This window comes from Mixophyes fleayi, chromosome 2 (genome assembly GCF_038048845.1).
Source record: "Mixophyes fleayi isolate aMixFle1 chromosome 2, aMixFle1.hap1, whole genome shotgun sequence".
Classification (NCBI taxonomy): Eukaryota; Metazoa; Chordata; class Amphibia; order Anura; family Limnodynastidae; genus Mixophyes; species Mixophyes fleayi.
In genome coordinates, this window is record NC_134403.1 from 330,895,552 (window position 1) to 330,914,503 (window position 18,952).

Genomic DNA, 18,952 nt, shown 5'->3' on the forward strand with positions numbered 1-18,952 from the left:
AAATTATCACTTTAATGAGAGTCACTCCTCTTGGACCCTCCATCCACTCCGTTTAGTAGGGTCCCAGCACTCACATGTAGTTTGGACCCATGCTTGCCCACTGAATTCCAGTTAGGTCTCCCAGACAAACAGGCCATTCTCCAGCATCCTGCCCACTTCAAAGTGTAGTGGGCGGGACGGAGGCCGTGCTGACGAGATTCACGGTAAATCACATAATTTCGCCACTGCCCCCGCAGTAACGTAATGCATTCGTGTTATTTCGCTGTCGGGCCAAAATGGCGCTATTCGTGCTGTCCTACCTCTAACTTCACTGGCAATTCACCTCCCTTTCGGGAGCTTTCTGAGGGGAGAAAAATAAAGTTGGCAAGTATGCCAGGGCCTCTGGCACGTGCTTGTTGTACTGGGGTTATTGGTTTGATTCCCGACCATGGCCTTATCTGTGTCTAGTTTGTATGTTCTCACCGTGTTTGCGTGGGTTACCTCCGGGTGCTCCGGTTTCCTCCCACATTCCAAAAACATACTAGTAGGTTAATTGGCTGCTATCAAATTGATACTAGTCTCTCTCTGTCTGTCTGTGTGTGAGTATATGTTAGGGAATTTAGAATGTAAGCTCCAGAGGGACAAGATGTGAGTGAGTTCTCTGTACAGCACTGCGAATTTAGTAGCGCTATATAAATAGCTGATCATGATGATGATGATGATTGTACGAGGCTCCATTTATGCACAAAGGTTTTAGTTTTTTCACACCTGGGGGTAAATGTATCAAAGTGCGAGTTTGCCAGCGTGTTTAAATCGCGGAAAATCGCTGTTTACCCGCGAGTTTTAAAAAAAAAATGGAAATGTATCAAGCTGCGATTTTGAGACTCATGTTCAAAATCGCTGGTCATCTCTGGCGATTTTGAGCGATGTAAACACTCACGAGTTTAGCTAACTCTCCTGTGTTTGGCAAACTCTCCTGTGTTGTAACAGTGAGTTGTCAACACATCACTGTTACACTGGCCTTGTCATACAGCTGCCGCAGCTCCGGCAGCTGTTAAAATGTTAAAGAACAGATAAAAGTTGAAACAAAAAAAAAGCGTGGGGTCCCCCCACTATTTATGCTTAACCCTAGTGCTGCCTGACTAGTGCTGGTCCCGTGAAAATTGGGGAAAAATTTTGCGTGGGGTCCCCCCGATTTTCACTTTACCAGCACTAGGCAAACCAGCCAGGGTTGGCGGCACTGTAGCAGGGGGACACGCGGCAGGGGTCCCCCTGCCATAATGACTAACCAACCCTAGACTGTTCAGCGCTGGGCTGGATTCCCTAGGGAGTGGGGTCCGCCGAAAAAAACGAGCGGGCCCCCCCCCCCCTAGAAAGAACCAGCCCAGTGCTGATAGCACTAGGGCTCTTCCTACTACCCCTGGGCTGTGGTAGTAGGGTAATACGGCGAGAAAATGTTAAAAAAACAAACTGACACCAATTTTTTTTGTGGAACTACAAATCCCAGCCAGCGAGGTTGCCCTAAAAACTGTGGCCATGCTGTTGCTTGTATAACAACAAGTACCAGCATACCCACGGCAGCCAGGGCATGTTGGCACTTGGAGAACCACAAGTGCCAACATGCCCTGACATCCCTGGCTTGCTGGGACCTGTAGTTCCACAAAGAAAAAAGTTAAATAAATAACAACACCCTCTTAAACACCACATATATTTATTAAAAATAAAAACCCCACAATAAATACACTAAGCACCCTCTTTTTTACCACATCTATTTAATAAAAATAAAAAAAAAACAAATACTCACCAATGATGTCTTCTTTCTTCTTACCAACGTCCTGGCTTGCCCCAGTCCCTTAATATTTATACCTCCATCTTGCCGGCTTGCCCCAGTCCCAGCCATTTTGTACTTCCAAAAACGATTGTTGAAAAGCAGGAACACTTCGCCCAGAAGGGGCCCATATTTGTAAGATCCCGAATCTGTGTGCTTGCTTGCAGAAAAATAAAAAAAGTCTTGAGATGCCGCAAACACCTCCTACCTAGTAGGAGGTCCGTATCGCAATGAGCTTACGTTGTTTGCGTAAGCTAAAACTACAGTATAATGTGATTTTCCCACGCTAGTGGGGGAATCACCTAATACTGTAAATAGAGCTTACGCAAGTAGCGTAGCGCATGCGCAATGAGCTACGCTACTTGCGTAAGCTCTATTTACAGCACTAGGGTTAAGCTGGAATAGTGGGGGGACCTCACGCTTTTTTTTTTTTTAAACGTTTATCTATTCTTTAACTTTTTAACACTGCCAGGGCAGTGTAACAGTGATGTGTTAATACAACACGCTGCTATCAAGCAGCGTGTTGTATCTGGCGTGTTTACAAGCAAACTCTTCTGAGTTTGCTAACTCGCAGCTTCATACATTGGAGACTTGTATAGCTGCAGTGGCAAACAGTGGTGAGTTTGATCTCTGGCGATTTTGCAAGTAGCGATTTTGACAGAAGCAGAACTCTGGCGATTTTGTATGAAAACTCAGCTTCATACATCGGCGAGTTTCAACTCTCCCGAGAAAATCGCTGGAGTTGCAAAATCGCACTTTTATACATTTACCCCCGATCTAGAAGTTGATTAACAATGTTTGCACATTGTTCCAGTTGTTTCTGGAGCCTTTGTGACACACTGCAATAGTCGCCATCACTTACTAGCTGCTTCTGATTGGCTGATTGCGGATTTACCTCTGAAGCTGATAAAGTACTTTGATGGTGCATATATTATATGATTTTATTAGTGTATATGGACAAGATTGTTTTTTTATTCGAACATGTGAAAGAAAGTTATACCTGCTGTATGTAAGAGGTTATTTTTATTGTATTCCAACCTAGCAGCGAATGCAGATTTCACTACCAAAACAAATGTCCAATTGCATAGTAGTGAGGGGTTTTGTGAAGGTATTTTACATCTTCGTATTCTTGATGTAAGGTCAGCATCAGCCCCTGTATCCGCCTACATACGTCTGTGTACTCATAATAGTTTGCTCTCAAACCCAAAATGATGGATATTACTGCACTGCAGCTGCCCACTGCTAATGACACTCACATAACCAGGTTAATGCTAATGTAAGGGACATAAATAAGGAAGATGTGGGCATGCCACACAAATACTGTTTCTTCCCATATTTTATTCTGTAATTGCGCCTATTTTTTGCAATTGCTCTGCTTGCTTGGGAAAGTGCATGGATCAGCGCGTCAAGATGATGATGATTGTAGTCATGCAAAATGTTGCTCCTGTTGATGTGAGAAGATGGGTGGATCATGCTAGTCCTTTCTATAAGCGGGTTAGCTGCAGTAATGTGTTTTGTAGAGATGGAGGACATTGGGTGTCAATGGGACAACTTTTAAACGAAGTAGGTGCACTTTATATGGCAAAGTGCATTTATAGATGTACATATAACACTTTAATAATACAATTACAATGAACAAATGTGATGCATAAAAGAATTTCCCAATGGCCACTTACTATTATGACATAACACATATACAGGATATAAGGCTCGGGGTAGTACTTTAGGACAAAAATGCAAACATGTAAATGAAATAAGGGAGTGGTCAAATAGTGTTGCAAGGGCATTGAAGTTTAGGGCAGCAGGGGGGCTTAATGGTTATCACTTCTGCCTCACAGCACTGGGGTCATGAGTTCAATTCCCGACCATGGCCTTATCTGTGTGGAGATTTATGTTCTCCCCATGTTTTCGTGGGTTTCCTCCGGGTGCTTCGGTTTCCTCCCACACTCCAAAAACATATTAGTAGGTTAATTGGCTGCTATCAAATTGACCCAAGTCTCTGTGTGTGTGTGTGTGTGTGTGTTAGGGAATTTAGACTGTAAGCTCCAATGGGACAAGGACTGATGTGAGTGAGTTCTCTGTACAGCGCTGTGGAATTAATAAATAGATGATGAAGATGATGATGATGATGATGATGATGATGTGTGCTGGGTGGAGCATACAGGTACCACATACCTCCCAACATCTGGATCTTTGGAGTCGGTACACTAAAAGAGGGTGTGTGTGTGTGGTCATGACAAAATAGGAGTGTGGCCGCATCACATTGATCACACCCAGCTCACCTGTGCTCCCTTAATAAAAATTAAAAACAGAAACCTGACACTAATGTGCCCTGACTGTCGGGATGGCAGGACAATCCCCTAGAATTTGGCAAGTATGGGGACACACTAGTGCAAAACCAAGGCTTTAGGGCTGCACCAAAGTGTAAATGAGGACCGGTATTTGCTCAGTAACCATAAATATTAGAGCATATAAACAAGGAAAAAACTAGGATGACAAATAAGCCGTCATATCATAAGTAATTAGTTGTGGTCATTAAAATCTTCATCTGACAAGTCTAGCTGACAAGTCCATCAATATATATACAATACATTATGATTGCAGTGTATATTTGTTATAAAAGCACATGTGCAGATTGGTAAAAGAGAACAAGGGAGTCTCCTAGCTGCAGTAGAAGAAGAACAACAACGACAGGGCAAAAAGGTTCAAACGAATAACAGAACTGAAGAGGAAAGAGGAAGACAGAAGTGTCACTGGGCGCAGAATATATTCCAGGACGTGCCGGGGGCTGGGAGGGCGGTGCCCCAGTATGAGCAGTAAACTGAGCAAAACAACCTCCAGTCTGACACTCTGGAAAAACTGAACACTCTAATAGCCTTTTTAGTACTTCCTGAGACATTTCTATTGTTTGCTGCATGAGGTCACTCTTATTAGAAGTACAGGATCAGCAGAGAACTGCCTCCATCCCACAGTCTGCACAGAGAAGCTCTCCATTCCTTCCCTAGAGGTGGAATGTGGTATAAAATGGGTCAAGGACATTACCAGTGACCTGAGGAGCTAATGATAATACATTCTCCAGCCAAATAAAGATCAGTGTGCAGAAGGAGGAGCTGTAGTCATTCTGACTTGCTATTTCAAACTCAGATTCCATTTACATCACAACACCTTGTTCCATGTTAAATCCTTAACCCTAGGGACACAGATCTACTGAACTGAACTGTTTATAGATGTTAGTACATATGACAAGACTTTCTGTGTCCCTGGTGTCACTGCAGGAGATGGGTTATTGCCAAAACTCCTTAAAAGGGCTCTGAATAAATATAATAATATCATATTGACAATTTTTGTGTAGCAGTGCAGAACTGAAATGAATTCTATTTTACCAGACTAGCCTGGAAGATGGGGCTTCACATGACTTGAATCTATTCTACATGTCCTCCTGCAACCTTATCAAAATACATGCCTTTAACATTCTATCTTTCTCTCTTTGTTTTTACAATAAGCTATGCCTGTATGTCAGCAGAGTTGTTTACTTATATTGTCCTGGGATGCGACATAATGTTGCTTTCAGAATTTAATTTGTGTCCATTGCAGAAGGACAGCAGAGCTGTACTGTATCCCGATTCTCAGGACAAGGAAAACAAACAATTCTGCCTTATTATATAATTATATGTCTGGAAAGCAGGAAAAGAAAAGCAGAAAGATAAAACAATACCCTTAGTAAAAGCTGCAGGAAGGTATGTGCAAGCCATTCAAATAAAGTCACTTGAAAGTGGAATACTACTACTACTTCTATTAATAAGAGTGACAGAGCGACCGTGGGTGCAGCCGCTACAGATCCAGATGTGATGGGGTCCCCCTCTGAGCACCAAATAAAATCCCCCCCCCCTCCCCTCCGTGGCCACCTCCCTGCATTGATAATCAGAGTGGAATGGAATCCTCTTCTCTGCGGCACATACTCCTGTACCATGCATCGCAGATGCTCAGAGACCCCCACTTATAAGAGCAGAGTGGGGGTCTTGGAAGGCTACAGCAGCGAGTTATGTTATTGGGCCTGGCCACACACTCTTCTGCATAAAAATGTACAACATAATTAGAGTGGACATCACAATGTTAAACTCCAAATGTTCAAATCTGTATTAATATTCCCTTTGTGTTGGCTGTTTTTCTGAGTGTCTCCTTAAAAGCACTCTAACCTTAAAAACTAACCACAACATTTTTCTTTCTCTAATTGTATTTTGTACAGGGAACTACATTTGAATATCTAGTTGTTTGTCTAAATGGAAAAAAAAACCACTATTTTCTGGGAAGACAGTTTGGGTAATTTATTATTATCATTTATTTATAAGGCGCTACAGAAATCTGCAGCGCCGTACAGTGGGGGAATAGAGCACATTACGAAGATGTAGTGGACCAATAGGCAAAGTACTGTACATTCAGGAAGCACAATACAGTACATAAGACATAATAGGCAAAGTATACAATAACTGTCGTAAAGGACATGCAGAAGGTAAAGTACAAAGTTGCACTGGTTGACGTGGTAGGAAGAAGACAGGAGAAGGGCCCTGCTCATCAGGGTTACACAACTAGGGGAGAGAGCGATTGTGTACACTGCAATATCGCAGCAGATATCAGGCAACTATCGAGGTATTACAATGTGTGTGGCAAACAAATGACAGCAAATCGGTCAGATGTTTATCGGACAGGTTGGTACATGCGGCCAGAAGATGGCCACAGATCCCCCCTATTGGCCTGGGTGCATGGTCATCTTATGACTGCATGTACCGTCCCTAATTGATTACCTGTGTAGCCAAATTGGATAATGGTTCTACTGCCCACCACTCCCGCCAAGTGGCAGGATCAGTTCATGTTTCACCAGCTTTAAATGGGGATTTCTGCATGTTTTTATGGTTTCATACATACGCAGGTGCATTTCAGCAAGCTCATCTGCACAGCTTATATACAAAATCATTGTGGTTTTGAAGGTGGATATTAAAGCTACATGTCTTGCATGAGTGTAAACGTAACTGTTAAGCATGGCCTAGTATGACCTTTCCCCTTCATGTTCTCCATATGTACTATTTTTTAAAAACCTAACTTATGTTTCATACAACTATTAAGACTACGGGGAGAGCAGGCGGGCTTAATTTCAAATGACGAATGTTATATTTTTTTAATACCTGTATATATATATATATATATATATATATATATATATATATATATATATGTGCATTGTGCCTAGTTTGCTCCTAGAGGGACAAAGTGGGTTTGTTGGAATGATTAGAAAAGCAGTAACTTCTGCGTCCTCTGAGGTAATGTAAGTTACAGGTCTGCAGCATGGTTCATCAGTCTGGAACAATCAGAAAACATGTCTAATCTTTCTGATTATTTAAATATCACGCTCAACAATTATCTGTTTTTTTGCAGACTTCATGCATGCTTCAGAGCATCATTACACCTATCCCACAGAGTTAACAAATGCCCCCCAGGTCCCATCACATGCAAAATTGATTGCTGTTTCCATGCAACTCCATGCACAGTTCTGTAAATATAAGGATGCAGTTTGCAATACATTTCTGTTACTTCACAAAGGCATATAGGGGCCCCTTGTACTCTACAGTCAGTTTGTGAATGACCCAGTGTGTGTACATGCAGCTGACAGCCATAACTATGGCACTTTTAAATGAACCCCTTCTGTCCTCATCTTCTCCCCCCATCTCCCCTCTCCAGCAAAGATGTCAGCTGCAGTCTGGATAATCACCCAGCAAACCAGGCATGTCCTGGCTCTCTGTGCCTCTCGTATGAAATATTTATTTCATTTTTATGTCCTTTATTTTCACCACCACTGCAGTAGGAAAGGGGGCACAGTCTAAGGGCTAGATTTACTAAACTGCGGGTTTAAAAAAGTGGAGATGTTGCCTATAGCAACCAATCAGATTCTAGCTGTCATTTATTTACTGGATTCTACAAAATGACAGCTAGAATCTGATTGGTTGCTATAGGCAACATCTCCACTTTTTCAAACCCGCAGTTTAGTAAATATACCCCTAAGCCTTTCTTAATCCACAGCTACTTCCCACTAACTGCAGGGGCATTACTCAGCAACTTAATGTTATCATTTATCTATATAGAAATGACTTCTAGTGCAGAAATACGGGCAGAATCTCTATCCTGTAAAGCATTGTGTTATTATATACCAGATTTGCCTCTTGTCTCTTGGAGATTTCTGAAGGAACCATGAAAAATAAATGATCCTAATATGAGACATAATAAGTACCAGAATGGTTATTATTTTCTGTTTCCAGGTTGTGAGATGAAATCAAATGCAGAATGGACAATAAGATGTTATCATGCTTTTAGCTACAGCAGCCTTATGAAGCCCGGACGGGATGTCTACAGATGTACTGTTGATTTGTAATGCAATGAAAGATTTTGCAGTAAGCCAAGCGTCTGGGTAATTGTGCTTGACATTGAAGCCGGAGAAAGCAAGGCATGGGCACACATTTTCTGGTTGCTACAGGGCAGACACAGTGGCACTGGTCTTAATGAAAAGTTAAATTATGTCTCAAATAATAAAGTTAAGCTACTTCCTTTATGCAACAAGCAGTGTCAGATCAGCACAGTGGTACAGAATACAGAATGAGGTAATAACTCACAGACTTCCCTGCAGAGAACTGGAACAAGAAATAGGATACAGTATTAATAGCGTGCACACAACTGAATCGTAACAGGGGTTCCGCAATGCCAAGTATTCCACACAGAGACCGATGAGTCGCTTTTCTCCTGCTGCTAAGGGACTTGGATGACAAGTGCACACACCAAACAGCATTAGAAAGAAGTTCTCTGGTATGAATACACTGTATATGTTCAGGGATGGGTGTATTGGGTAGCCCTGGGACCCCATTTCTCTTGGGAGTGGCATCTGTCAGGTTTAGATGCTGCTAGCCTGTCCACAAGTGATTTCTCAGTTAGTTCGTCTTTAGTAAGCTTGCTATAAATAGTTCAAGTTCTAAGTTCAAATCACTACCCCAGTGGGAGCCTTGCAGTGTAGCCGAATCTCATATATGGACAAGCAGTATAAAAAAAAGAGGGAGTGTGGGATTGTGGGTGGCAGGAGTAAGAAGGCAGCAGGAACTGACATGTGCTTGTCTTGTGTTATGGAGGAAGATTAGTACAATTCATTCAATAACTATTGAATTGCCCATGCTTCTGGGCTGGCTGGTGTTCAACTGCTAATGTGGTTTATAGCCATTGTCTATTATATAAAGGCACCGTATTGTCCTGTCATAGTAAAGGTGTCCAGGATCTACAGTGCAAATGTGGTGCACCTGCCAGGACAATTATCTGTGTAGTTACTATGTCCAAAATTAAGATTAATAAAGGAGATATACAGCTTTGCAGTATTTACTGCATATTTAAATTCACAAGTTACACAATTTTACACATTTTCACTGTATCACTTATTTTGCTTTTAATATTTTCACTGGTGGTACTAAGTAAGGATCCTGATATGTGTTATCATATTTTTAATAAATTGATGAATAAAGTTTAAGTTTTTAAAAGTATTTTCTCACTTGACACCCTATGAGTGCGCCATTGAATCGCACCCTTTTTTCCTTCCTTTTCTCGAATTACAGCGGATATTTTCCAACCAGATTTACGGGTATCGACCAAGAATCAAATGATAAATGTTGATCGAATTATTCTTGGACATGCCGATTGCTTTAAAATCACACAATATATATGCAGTGTATTGTAAAAAGCAGCTGCAGATCCAATAGTAAAACAGCAAGAAATTAGACTTTTTGTGCAACAAAAACATGTCCACTTAAAAGCTATCAGCTTCACAATTCTAAATGTTATGTTTAAATATAAATGATGATGATTTTTAATGATCTTGTCCGTTTAACAGCATTTTTTAATTAACCTTGCTTTTTGTGAGTACTCACCTTAGATAATGATAACACTATAAAGGCCCCTCCACCACTAGACTCCACAATGATGGCCAAGAATTTAGGATTCACAGCACAGAAGGAGCTGTCCCAAGTTATCTTAGATACCCGGATGTCTTCATACATTTGATCAGCTTTTACCGGCTGGCCGAAAATGTGCCTGAATTTGCTCTGACGCACCACTCTTCGGCTCATTGTGGAAATACTGCAAGAAGAAAAGTAAGACATAAGATTATATTCTATGATGCTGTAAAGAAGTTCTGCACATGTATGGAATCTATACATTACTAACTGACAAAAGTAACGAGGGGATGTGCACCTTCATCTTCGAGCACAAAGGACACTTACTAGAGCCTACGATTTCATGGGTAGAGCGGAGAGGGGAATAGATGGATGCGCGCATTCAATGAACAGTAAGTTTGTGCCAAGCTCGAGCATTTCAAGTTCGATTCTAGCTTTGGGCATCTCAAAGGTACGTGTTTTTCAGTCTTAACACTTGCACCAGCAACAGGTCCGGTGTAAGTGCTGATTATTGATGATTGCTGTGTATGCAGGCTAGAATATGTGTTTGCAATCAGGCGCAACTGTAAAAAAAATATTTTATGTAGACATTAATTGCATCCTAATAAAAATATTTTAGGGGAAAAATTTTTTTTTTTAATGTTTTGACATTAATGACTATATTTTTAACAGGTGACATTAATTGAATAGTTTTTGTTTTTTTCTGCGCGCTCCTTTGCGACTTGATATGCAACATATGTATTGGACGTATCCTACAGTGGCCTGTCTACTAGAGCTGAGTGGACCTAGACCCGCATTCATCACCAGAAGTATCTTCACAAACGCTCCTTGCTGAATACCAACGTGCGTATACCCGATGCACATGGGGTTTAAAAAAAACAAAGACACACATTACGTTCATCTTGCATTTGGTAATGAATGAGGCCCCAAGTGCTCTACGAGCTCAAGACTTTATGCCCAACACAAAGTAAAAATTGCCATATAAGAGTCGATCCTGCTGCTTAGCCCAAGCACTAAAACATAGGACTAGTGTCCAATTTGGGCACACATGTAAGTGGGCAAATTGTACAAGATCCAGTCTTTTGAAACAGAAGTTGAGCAGTTGGATCACTTACAGCTACACTGGATCCTGTTCTTGTGGCTGGTAGATGACCTTACACACAGGACAACTGTTGGCATCTTTTGACAGAATTTTCCACCATGCCTGATTTTTAATGGAGTATTAGAGGGCATCAGTGTTACTTTGGGGCCATTTATGCTGTGATGTCGGCTCAATTCCATTCCAGGAAGTGTGGCCAGCTTAACTGTGTCCATGCATGATTTTTAATTTGAGCAAGTCAGAATGACTCTAAAATTACGTTCTGTATTACAGCTAACAAAGGGAACCAGAGGGGGCCGTGAAGTATAATTCCTCGCTGGCAAGGCCAACCCCATTGATATTATTTTTACAGATATATACATCACTGCCTCCTACTGGACAAATTAACTTGTGAACTATACAAACCCAAGAAGCAATCATATAACACACATCCATTGGCTTTTCTACAAACACATCAGAAGTCAGAACATTCCAATTCTACACTGTAGAGGCCACCCCCCAACTGAATACAGAACAGTTACATGATGGCTACCATTCAACAGAAGTAGACAGGTGGGATCGTATGTCTGAGGTGTTTGTATACTACTTTTCTATTTATTTTACCATTGAAAGGTGTGTATTATAAGAAACAATGTACTGCCTTCAGTAAATTAGTGGTATATTTATCATTGGTAGCCAGAACACAGCGTTAATTATCACCATGTATTGCTAATTTATGTGATACCTTAACTTGTACAGCTGCTATTTACCATTCATCCCCTGCCTTGCCATTCTCTTCAAAATACCTTACCTCCTCCTCAGCGATGAATGGAAGGGTTTTGCTGGCAACTTAGCGCTAAGGTCTTCAGAGATCGTCCACTTCCCTATGTTTTTATTGCGCCTACGCTGCTAAATATCAGCACATGCGCATTATGAAATTTACATAAGGGCAGTGAAACCCAGAACTTTATCTCAGTGCCTTATATTATTTCAATGCAAAGTTGTGCCCACAAAATGACAAAAAGGATCAGAACAAAATAATGGGTAGTTATATTGTTGTCTGGGTCTTGCAGCAGGATTGACTATTTTGTGACCAGCTTTACGCTTGCTTAGTGATTGGCTACAGAACATCAGTGCTTCACTCACGTTTGATAATTTTTGATTGCGTGAATTGCATGTGACTCTTTTGTTAATTTGACAGCTCAGCTTTCACGGGAGACTGCTGAACCGCTGGTGTAATTCCTTAATCTCTGTTAGACTGGTTGCTCTGTAAGTCTCATTGATGAAACCTGAGATGAAGCAGGGTCTTCTTAACTCTCTGTCTGTTTGTATTGTTTTATTACTGTGTTTCTTCCCAATTGTAAAGCGCTAGGGAATTTGCTGGTGCTATGTAAATAAATGACAATGATGATCAATTGTCATCTCAGTAATTAGTGCCACACAGTGGGTCACATTCTATTTCAGGGCAGTTGGAAAATCATCCTATCCAGCTTTTTTTAACCAATGGGGCAGCACATTCCTTTGACAAGTAATCCAACCTGGGAGCTGCAATGGTGGGCATTGCTTCCTAGTCTGTCTATTTCATGTGTAAACTCTTGATCAGCCCACTATTCTGCTGGTAACTGGACTGTAGGTCGCCTTTACTTTTTTCATGAGGTCCAGATAGCACATCTTAATGCTTAAAAGTATTGAAGGTGGTGGATGTCTCTCCCTTTGCTAGGTGTTCCTTTTATGTAGACACTGACCTCTGCATTTAATCAATACTGCGGGTTAACACATCTTGAACTTCAATTCCAACTATGTGCACCTTTAAACACATGTAACACCCCCCTAGTGGTGTTTTAGTTAAACCTTTACCTCAGTGAATTCAGGAGGGGTCACCTAGAGGGTAAGCTAATAGTTTATGAAAAGTTACATAAACAGGTTACCATGGGGATAACCCAGCCCAGCCTGGAGACTGAGGGAGAGGAAGGAGGGGCTGTCATTAAGGGGGGATAGGAACTGAGAAGGGAGACAGAAGAGGAGAGTTGTAGCTGGGGACCTGGGGTGGAAGCTCCCAGGCTCCCCCAGCATTGCCTGGAAGTCTGAGCGTGGTGACTGAGGCAGGGCAAGGAATGTGTGCCCTGGATGAGGGGGAGAACTCCATGCCACTATAGAGAACCCAAGGAAGAGGGTGACACTTCGCATGGAAGAGGCCCTGGAGTGAGGGCTGCTACAAGAGGCCTGGTAGCTGTAGTGTCAGATCCTGAGGCTGAGAGTACACAGAGTGACGTGTCAGAGCACAGGAGACATCATCCCCGCAGAGGAGGGGTGAGCTGCAGTTGAGAGGTACACAGAGTGTGTCAGAGCTGCATGGAGGAGAGGCTGCCTGCCTATTAGCATCCATGCATGTGCCCCTGCAGAAAGGGTATCTGCAGTGAGTATGGAGTGCAAGAGACATGTAAATTATGTTATTTAACATCTGGATAACATTAAGAACTGTGCTGGAGAGAGTAAGGAGATGTATATATTCTGCAACCATTATGATTATCGTGCTGGAGGAAGAGTGTAAATAAAAGTTCAGTTTGTTATAGAGATGGTCTGGCGCCCAAATTATTGTGACTTTTACACTGCATTACAAAGTGACATTACCTGTGTCCCACTAACTACAGAGAAACACCTGCATGTGCAGGGACCCCCTGATCATTTACACCCATGCCCATCAGCTAGCCAGGGCTTGAGAAGGAGGTGCACTGTGTACCCTTTGCACCCCACACTACACACAGTGACAGGGGGTTACATAATGGCGCCCAACGTGGGGCTCAAGCACAACAGATGGAGAAAGTGCTTGCAGGACACAGGGACTGAGTGCAGTGTGCCCAGCCGGAGTAACACCCTTGGGACACCATGTCTGACCGTCTCTAGGTGCCCAGGAGACCAAGGGTAATGAGGAGAAGGTGAAGCAAGCTGTTTGCTGAGTAGTTCTGTCCGGGACAGTATATGGAGCAGCAGTGTGCTTGTTGCTGAGACTTGTAGTGCCACTTAACCCAGCTGAGTGGGAAGCAAAAGAAGAAAAGGTTCAACGTGTGAGGTGCAATTATAATGCAGTCTGTATATTGCCTTTCCTGAGGATTTGGGGAAGCAAAGAGAGGCAGATTGTGCAATGTGACGTCTGTATATTGCCCTTCCGGAGGATTAGGGGGAGCAAAGAAAGGCAGATCGTCCACGTTGGAGAGAAAGGGGGGAAGGCAACCCCGCTGGTCAAATGCCACCCCTGCATATATTGCTGATATGTGACTTGGGGGAGATGTATTTGTTGGGAGGGGCCCACGAGAGCCACCTGTCTCTTTTTGACCCAGGAGGGGGGAGACATGGGCAGGCATGGGCAGGTGCTACATTGCTTTGGCATAAAGCCATATTTAAATGTACATTGAAAGAAAACAGGACACCTGTGACTCACATGTTTACATCCATTGGGGGTGTTGTGGGGTATGCAATGTGAAATGTGTTTTATATTGATACTGCCATTGTATTGCTATGTATGTATTCACTTTACACTGTGATGTTTAATGCAATAGTGATGTAGAAAAGTTTACATGTGTGTGTGGTCATATGTGAGTTAGGTGTGAGTGAGATTAGCTAGGCAGCCCATTAGGTGTAGTTTAGGGTGCCCAGCTAATCGGGGGAGAATGTAACACCCCCCTAGTGGTGTTTTAGTTAAACCTTTACCTCAGTGAATAGAGGAGGGGTCACCTAGAGGGTAAGATAGAAGTTTCTGAAAAGTTACATAAACAGGTTACCATGGGGATAACCCAGCCCAGCCTGGAGACTGAGGGAGAGGAAGGAGGGGCTGTCATTAAGGGGGGATAGGAACTGAGAAGGGAGACAGAAGAGGAGAGTTGTAGCTGGGGACCTGGGGTGGAAGCTCCCAGGCTCCCCCAGCATTGCCTGGAAGTCTGAGCGTGGTGACTGAGGCAGGGCAAGGAATGTGTGCCCTGGATGAGGGGGAGAACTCCATGCCACTATAGAGAACCCAAGGAAGAGGGTGACACTTCGCATGGAAGAGGCCCTGGAGTGAGGGCTGCTACAAGAGGCCTGGTAGCTGTAGTGTCAGATCCTGAGGCTGAGAGTACACAGAGTGACGTGTCAGAGCACAGGAGACATCATCCCCGCAGAGGAGGGGTGAGCTGCAGTTGAGAGGTACACAGAGTGTGTCAGAGCTGCATGGAGGAGAGGCTGCCTGATTATTAGCATCCATGCATGTGCCCCTGCAGAAAGGGTATCTGCAGTGAGTATGGAGTGTAAGAGAGACCAATGATTTATGTTACATAACATCTGGATAACATTAAGAACTGTGCTGGAGAGAGTAAGGAGATGTATATATTCTGCAACCATTATGATTATCGTGCTGGAGGAAGAGTGTAAATAAAAGTTCAGTTTGTTATAGAGATGGTCTGGCGCCCAAATTATTGTGACTTTTACACTGCATTACAAAGTGACATTACCTGTGTCCCACTAACTACAGAGAAACACCTGCATGTGCAGGGACCCCCTGATCATTTACACCCATGCCCATCAGCTAGCCAGGGCTTGAGAAGGAGGTGCACTGTGTACCCTTTGCACCCCACACTACACACAGTGACAGGGGGTTACACACAGGAGATAACTCAGAAGAAAAACCAGAGAAGGTGCCTAGTCAGCAGGAGGTAGACTAGTTATGGCCAATCCTTTGAGTACCTTCATAGAAGGTAAAGTCTTCTAAAGCTTTGAACTAACCATAGAGGATTCCAGGCAGCCTATAGCTCTGTTATTATCCTAAGTGCTCTTTTGTATCTGAGATGAATTTCGTTCTTCTCCTAAGTCCTAATAAGACTGGATCTCACTCCTGCTAAGGCAATTTAGAAGGAGGGAATTAGAAGGGAATTTGATGTGAGTGAGTTCTCTGTACAGCGCTGCAGAATTAGTGGCGCTATATAAATAAATGGTAATAATAATAATAATGCAGGGTTACAGTGATCAGATCTCAGGAATGGCTCATTGGAAACATAGCCCATCCATAGGAATGCTAGTGGCCTAAATTTAGTGAGCAAGTATCTTCATATGGTATTTGTGAAGACATGTATATATAAATAGTTAGGATTTTGTTGCAGCCAAAGAGTGCATCCAAGCTTCTCAATGGAGAAGTGCTTGACATACTAAGCTGCGAATAACTGAACTATCAGTTTATGATTTGTGTACCATAGACCGATCCTGTATTGTAGTGTGAGGCTAGATACACACTGAAGTATTTTCCGACCGTGTTATCTACAATGATTTTACTAACAACTGGAAGTCTGACTGGTCGGGCGTTTCATGCGTACACACTGACACGATTTACATTCAGGTCGGTGCTCTTCATGTAGTCCTCTAGTCGTTTAGAGACTGACAGCACAATATTCATTCATTCTTGTCACACTGATTAAAAACAGCCTTGTTATAGCTATCCACATGTCCTTACAAATTTCGTTAGCTTTTCTGACTCTGAAATGAAATTTTCAGTCTCAGAACGAACAAACAAACTATTCTATCTACACTACTCTCTACATTTAAGTCACCAGGACATGGTTATTGCCGGCATCAGATGAAAAGATCATGGGCTAGATTTACTAAGCTGCGGGTTTGAAAAAGTGGGGATGTTGCCTATAGCAACCAATCAGATTCTAGTTGTCATTTATTTAGTACCTTCTACAAAATGACAGATAGAATCTGATTGGTTGCTATAGGCAACATCCCCACTTTTTCAAACCCGCAGCTTAGTAAATTTAGCTCCATGACTTTGTAAACTCTATGGAGATAGTGATTGTAAGTGCATACACTCTACATGATCAGAAGATGATTGGAACGAGATTATTAAACAGTACGAATAACCAAATGAAATGACAATCGGCACTTTGGAACAATTGTTGTTCACAGTGTGATTATACCCACTAACGTGATACGTGGCTGAGTGGTAATTTATCGGGTGATTGTCCCGATAATGGTCTGAAAAACCTCCAGTGTGTACCGAGCCTAAGAAGAAGGCTTTATATAGCTGCCGATACATATTGGTGTGTGTAGCTTAGTGAAAGGGGAATTGCAGCAGAAGGCTCCCCTGTAAAGACTTCTGTACCGATAGCCCCTACTCAGAAATTGTTAGGTCTCTATGATGACCTTGTACAGAGATCCAATGATTAAAATCTAATAATGCTAGTGACCATATCTATTCCTGGGCTCCCAGTTCCAGATTCAAGACAAAAAATAGTTAAGTTAAAAAAAATGTACAAAGAAAATTGATAGCACTATTTAAAAAATGTTTTAATTAATAAAGTATTTTTTCTGGTGGTAACCTGTGGCTATTGCCATCCTGAGATGGTGATAGGAGGACAGTGGCAGTACTTGTATCACTGTTGTCTATGTTAACTCGGCTTCCCCTGCTTTCCAGGGGGTAGATTCACTGGACAGACCAGACAATAGTGATCACCATTGAAAGCTATCATCCAGGGGGAAGGCTTTTTAAATAGAGAGAAACGTGAATTTCCCTAAGTCTGGGGTTTACGGCTTTTCCTATTTGACAAATAGATAAACCATAGAGTTCCTCAGCATTGTATTTCATCCCAGACAGGGGAGATTCAAGGGTGGTCCACCATATGCGGAGAAATGTTCCCCTGTGACCACGGTGCCTCCAGCATCCAGCGTCATCAGTAGGAGAGAGGCGAGGAAATGTTTAAATAATATCTGAATTTTAAAATAATGTTAAAAGAAAAGACAGCTTGTAAAGATTTTATAGCGTTTGACTAAAAGTTAAAAGGTAGTTGGGTTTACTAGTATCCACGCAAAAAGGTATACACAGTGCATACATACAAACCAAGAATGTCATTAATGGTATTTGCTGTATCAAAGAGAAAAAGGGACAGAATGATACTGAAATTCACCAAGCTTACCTCAAAGACATAATAATAACAATGGTTACATTTCACCATTGCATGTTACATTATTACTAGGGGGTCTATGCATCAAGCTAATTTGTCCTCTCTAAGCCTCTCTGGCTTCACAGTATCCGTTACAGTGGAAGATTCTGAGTCCCCCAGAATCAGGACATTTTGGTCATATATGTATCTATGTGTATGGCCCTCTCATTTGTCATTAATTTTCCACCACACTTCCCTGTAATTCATCTCCTTGTAATTTATTCCTCCAATACCACTCTCTACAATTCATTAGTCCACCGCAGCCCTCTAACTCATCATTTACTTTTCCCTTTCACTCTTCCCTTCCCCTATAATTCACTTCTTTTCCTCCTCCTTCATCCACCACTGTAATTTATGTTCACCCTCCTCAAGAATTCATTCCCAACTACCCTATAATTTCTTTACTGCTTATTAGCTCCCCAACATATGATTCATATGCGTCTCATTAAACCACCCATGTGATTCACTTATCTCCTCACTTTAATTCATTATTCCCCTCCTGCCATGTTTTACCTTGTAGGGTAGGCAGGCAGAGAAACAGATGTCAGTATCTGTATGTGATCGTAAAGAAGTCTGCAGTCAACAAGCAGATTTACTACAAGGAGGGTACCACTGCACTAGGTATCGCTATTCCAGTATCAAAATATAATTACAAATGTTAGAATAGTTTACTGGGTGGTGCACTATTACACAAATAGCTATTATTGAAGCATGAAGAGGATAGGAAGAATTGTGTATTGGAAGGCACTCAGCGATCTACTTGTTAAAAATAAAAAACTTGTTTGAAAAAGCATGTAGCGAAACGCGCGTTGGCGTTTACCCTGCTGCTGCAAATATTCACTCCTTGCTACCTGTATTAACCTAACTATCACTCACCCTTGTATGGGTCATTTATTAATCTAAATGTATGTGTGTGTGTATGATTGTCAAACGGCACTACCGCTATTTAGTAGGTGAACTAACAGATATATCAGGTGCTTGATTGGTAGCAGTCCACTGGTGTGTGTATGCAGGACTGCACAAACGGCACTATCAATATTAGCAGGAGAACTACAGACATATCAAGCGCCTGTTTGTTAGCAGTTCAGTAGTATATTACAGGGACAAAGGATTACTAGATTATACA

The 18,952-nt window shown here is 42.1% G+C and overlaps 1 protein-coding gene across 3 annotated transcripts in view; it reads right to left on the reverse strand.

Annotated features, from left to right (window-relative positions):
* Positions 1 to 18,952, reverse strand: part of CORO6 (coronin 6) — a 95,475-nt gene that overhangs the window by 54,096 nt on the left and 22,427 nt on the right. For all 3 annotated transcript variants that reach the window (XM_075196876.1, XM_075196877.1, XM_075196875.1), the window contains exon 2: positions 9,760 to 9,967. In XM_075196876.1, coding sequence (XP_075052977.1) covers positions 9,760 to 9,957 — 198 coding nt within the window. In that variant the 5' untranslated portion in view covers positions 9,958 to 9,967. The remainder of the gene's footprint in view (positions 1 to 9,759; positions 9,968 to 18,952) is intronic.